The following is a 5,109-nucleotide window of genomic DNA, read 5'->3' on the forward strand; positions in this document are numbered from 1 at the left end:
ATGTTGTTAGATAAATGTATATGCTATATAATATATAATATATTTTATTAATAAAAGATAGGCCCTTATTTAAGATAAGAAGAAAATGCCTAATATTAATTTTAGTAATTTAATCGGAGAGATTTTAAAAGTAAATTTTATATTTGAGGAAAAAAGTAATAATGTCCCATCATGTACTAATTAAAGGTATGGCAACGTTATAGTACCAGACAATGATGTTTTTCAAACTTAGGAAACTTCTAGTCTTCCCAATTAAATTACAACTAAAAGATTAGATGGCAGAGTAAATACTTTTGTAAAGTCAACATTCATCCCCCCAAAATGTAATTATTACGGTATGTTTGGATTTAATCATTTTTTTTTCCAAAAAAAATAAACATTGAGCAAAAACTAATATATCTGATCGAGTTTTTTACACACTAATCATGGTATAAGTTCATTTTTCACATTTTACGATGTGATATAAAATTTATTAGTGGTATTCCATAGTTTTACGAGGAGTGTATTTTCTCTTAATCAAAACTTGTATGTATAAAATAAAGTTTTATTTTAAAAAATAATCATAAATTATTTTAAATATAAAACAAGTTAACTCAATTATAGGGGTGAGCATTAAACCGACACCTGAATCGAACCTGAAAAACCCGAAAAAAAATATTGTTTTTGGGTGGGTTCGGGCGAGTCTTATGGATAAATCGGGTTAAAATTTTGATTTTATACGGGTTATATTGGGCGGGTTCGGTTTTGAATTTTTAAACCCGTTAAAAATCGAACCCAACCGAAAATGAGATAAGTTTAAATTTTTATTATTTTTGTATAACTAAACAACAATGGTCCAAATTTAAAAGTCTTTATTTCAAGTATAATATAGCCATCAATTTGTAACTTATTTTTTTCTTTTTTCTCATAACTTAGATATTTATTTTGTCTTTTCCTTCCTCATTCAACTTCTCAACACACTAGTCCATTTTTAGAGTTATCTTTTAGCTTCTTTCTTTGTCTTTCTTTTCCATCTTCTTATCTCCATTTTGAGTACATTTTGTATGACTGTGATTTCTTATGGTTTTGTAATCTAACTTTATATTTCTTTTCCATGTAACAACTATGAATTTTGTTATCTTTTATTTTTGCTTCTTTAGTTTGTAAATGTTTCAACTACGAATCTATTTACACCATCTATTGTCACCGTCATTCTATTTTTATACACTATTTTAAAAATATTTTTTATCGTTTTAAGCTTCATCTTCGTTAAGATAAATTGGTCTACAAAAAAATTCAAACCCGATTATACCCACCCGCTTAAATCCGAATCCGTTTCAACCCGAACCGCCTCAAATCGAAAGCTCAGTCGGTCGGATATGGGTCACATTTTTCAAAGTCAGTTTACAACGGGTTGGACATTTTTCACCCGAACCCGACCAAACCCACCCGTTGCTCACCCTACTCAATTATACTGGCTCGCATATGCTTGTCAGAGTTTCGATTAATCAATAGATAAAATCTATATTTTTTTATAAAAGAAATATAGAGTTATAACTTCTTTTCTTTTTTTTAGTTTTCGTTAACTATCATGCTTCTCAAATATTAAAAAAGATATATGATATTTTATTTGAATAATTATTCCAAATCATCTATTTTATTATCTATTTTTCTTACTAGTCTATATAGTTATATATATTATATATAAAGGGATAAAATTTTTAATCACCTTTTTATTTTCATTTTTATTAAAACTAATTTACCTTTCAAAATTTTCACTCACTTATTATATTATATCTTTTTTTCTTTTATTATTTATTTTTATTTTAATAAAAAATATATAAATGCACGAACTATTTCAGTTCCAACGTATGTAAAAAAATTATGTACTTGTAATGCATAAACTGTGGATATCATTAACTCCTAACTGGGTCACCCATTTCGCCTACCAAATAGTCTATGAAAAAGCAAAACAACCACAATTTGATTACCTAAAAATAGAGGATGATTGCAGATTTTTCTTAAACTAATCATACAGATTAGATTAGTCATTGGGGTCCCTAGGCATAAATATGTAGAGTGATGATCCAATCCCTTTTGCCATTATTGGTCTTCCTTGCTTTTTATTTTTTTTAAAATTTTTTTATCTCACCACAAAGTAGATATAAGATGGCTATTAAAAATAAAACTCATAATTTTAAACTAACATTGATTTTTGCCCTGTGCTTGATACAGTGCATAGTGCCATAATTTTTGTATGTAACCTTTATAAAAGGAGAGAACATTTACTAACGGGTCTAAAGTGGGAATCGGAATCAAATTCTAGAACGGATATATCCAATGTTATTGATAACAAACTCCCGCCATGCTCATCAAAAATAAGTGTCTTCTTTTCTTGTTACTTTAAGATGTACCAACCATCTCATACGAATCATCAACGGTAAGCTCCTGAAATAAAAATATGAGTGAGCCCAAATGGCTAGCGAGTATGCTACGTAGTGTGTCCCACCATGCACGAACCCGACAACAAAATATTCATCAAACTTTCTTAAATTTCGACTTTTCTCACTCTATCATTTCGCCACATGTAAGCACTTCACACGTAAACCCCTCGCGTTTAACACGCTTGGTCCTACGCAACGGTAACCAAGCAAAAGTTTTCCTTTATATCTCAATCTATTTCCATCACTTTTCTTCACTCCACTTTGGTTCTGCCACCTCTCAAAGCTTCTTTTCTTCACTCTCTCTCTAGTTAGTTTATGTACATTTCACAACACACAACACTACTTGAAAACTCGTATACTTTCCCTCATGGAACTTCGGCTACGTGTTTGTGTCTTGTTTTTTCTCTTTAGTTTCCTATCGGGCTCACAAGCTTACACGTTCTACGTTGGTGGAAGAGATGGGTGGGTTTTGTACCCTTCTGAGAATTACAATCACTGGGCTGAAAGGACGAGGTTCCAAGTCAGTGACACTTTGGGTACGTTCGTGACTATGTTTTATATTTCATGGTTGTTCATGTCACTTGGTTGTTGTGGTTTTTGGTACTAACTAAAATTTTGGGTTTTGTTTTTTGTGTTGCTAGTTTTTAAGTACAAGAAGGGTTCGGACACAGTGTTGGAGGTGAGCAAGGAGGATTATGAGAAGTGTAACAAGAATAACCCGATCAAGAAGTTTGAGGATGGTGACTCGGAATTTGAGTTTGATCGATCGGGTCCTTTTTACTTCATCAGTGGGAAAGGTGATAACTGTGAGAAGGGTCAGAAGTTGATTATTGTGGTGTTGGCTGTGAGAGAGCCACCCCCATATTCTCCAACACCTCCAAACACTCCCTATGTTCCAATTCCACCAAAAGCTCCTTCCCATCCTCCTTATGTTCCAAAACCTCCTCCAAAAACTCCTTATCCACCTTATGTTCCAAAGCCTCCTCATACTCCTTATGTTCCAACTCCTCCTCAAACTCCTTCCCCTGTTTATAGTCCTCCCTATGTTCCTCCAAAAGCACCCTCACCTATTCATTATCCACCCTATATTCCAACACCTCCAAAAACTCCTTCTCCTACCTATAGTCCTCCCAATGTCCCTACTATTCCTCCAAAAGCTCCTGCCCCTAATAACCATCCACCCTATCTTCCTACACCTCCAAAAACACCTTCTCCTTCTTATACTCCTCCAAAAACACCTTCTCCTTATAGTCCTCCTAATGTTCCAACACCTCCCAAAACACCCTCTCCTACTTATACTCCTCCACAAGCTCCATCCCCTAGTAACCACCCACCCTATGTTCCAACACCTCCCAAAACACCCTCTCCTACTTATACTCCTCCACAAGCTCCATCCCCTAGTAACCACCCACCCTATGTTCCAACGCCTCCCAAAACACCCTCTCCTACTCATAGTCCTCCACAAGCTCCATCCCCTAGTAGCCACCCACCCTATGTTCCAACACCTCCTAAAACACCTTCTCCTTCTTATACTCCTCCAAACACTCCCTCTCCTACTTCCCAACCTCCCTACATCCCAAAAACCCCAACCCCAACCCACCAACCACCCTTGGGTCCATCTCCATTTTCTCAACCACCCTATGTGCCAAAAACACCTTCCCCCATTTCACAACCTCCAATTTCTCAGCCCCCCAATGTGCCAAAAACTCCTTCCCCAACATCTCAACCACCCTACCCCAATGCCCCAACTCCAAAACCCAATTCCCCTATTCCCCAACCCTCATCATCTCCATCTCTGACACCTTCAGTTTCAACTCCACCCACTTACCCACCTTCTGCCCTCACTCCGGCGAATGCTCCATCGCCGCCCTCCCCGTCGCCGGCGGCCGCCACTCCTCCGGGGTCACTCCCGGCAGCGGCAACTCCCTCACCGTCGTCGGGATCATCTCAAACGCCGGCGTCGTCGTCGAACGAAACGACGCCGACCCGGCCAAGCGGCGCGTCGCATGCAGCACCGTCGCAGTTAGGAGTGTATACACTAACCATTCTGGTTGGTGCTGCTCTAAGTACCATCCTCGGTTAGAAAAATGGAATTTTTAGTATTTTTTTTTTAAGTTGAGTTATATATATAATTTGTGCACATGAACATTTTTACTTTGATTTTTGTAATGTTGTTATATGGACATATGAGATCGCGTCTCATGATTAATTTTATGTATAATCCCTTTGTGTATGTATACTCTGTAATGTGGGTTGCAGTTAGTTACCATCGAATTCTTTGGTTGCATTGCAACTTAGTTTCCCATCTTTTTGTTTCCTAAAATGCTAACGGGAACATGGGACAATGATCATTGAATAAATAAAAAAATTGTTCTCATTTATGTAAGATTTTGGACTCAAGTAATAAAAAAAGTTTAGTTGTAATTTGTGTTTCAAATTTTGTTTTTTTAGCAAATTTTATCTTTTAAGTAATATTTCAGGATTTATATCACAAAATTTTTAGATTTTAGAAATTTATGTTCTTCTATTCATTGTGATCAAAATATTAACAAAATATCTGTTATTTATTTTGTTATGTAATGGGTGATATGTATATATAAAAGTATAGGTAAAATATTTAAAAATTTTCATAATTATATTAAAAGTTAAATCATCATTTTACATAATATAAATGACACAAATGACT

General features: G+C 35.4%; 1 protein-coding gene across 1 annotated transcript; it reads left to right on the forward strand.

The window, feature by feature from the left end:
• The first annotated feature begins 2,662 nt into the window (after positions 1-2,662).
• Positions 2,663-4,847, forward strand: LOC109806081 (uncharacterized). The gene is made up of 2 exons (XM_083065230.1): positions 2,663-2,959; positions 3,065-4,847. Exons 1-2 carry the CDS (start codon positions 2,791-2,793, stop codon positions 4,504-4,506), a joined length of 1,611 nt encoding a protein of 536 aa, XP_082921356.1. The 5' UTR covers positions 2,663-2,790; the 3' UTR covers positions 4,507-4,847.
• The last annotated feature ends 262 nt before the right edge of the window (positions 4,848-5,109 follow it).

Source organism: Cajanus cajan, chromosome 10 (genome assembly GCF_000230855.2).
Source record: "Cajanus cajan strain Asha chromosome 10, NIPB_CcT2T_4, whole genome shotgun sequence".
NCBI classification, from domain to species: domain Eukaryota; kingdom Viridiplantae; phylum Streptophyta; class Magnoliopsida; order Fabales; family Fabaceae; genus Cajanus; species Cajanus cajan.

Bases quoted from the DNA above. Each gene is read 5' to 3' on its own strand.
- LOC109806081 (XM_083065230.1), top strand. From the start codon at position 2,791: ATGGAACTTCGGCTACGTGTTTGTGTCTTGTTTTTTCTCTTTAGTTTC. The intron at 2,960-3,064 runs GTACGTTCGTGA...TTGTGTTGCTAG, and splicing joins CCAAGTCAGTGACACTTTGG to TTTTTAAGTACAAGAAGGGT.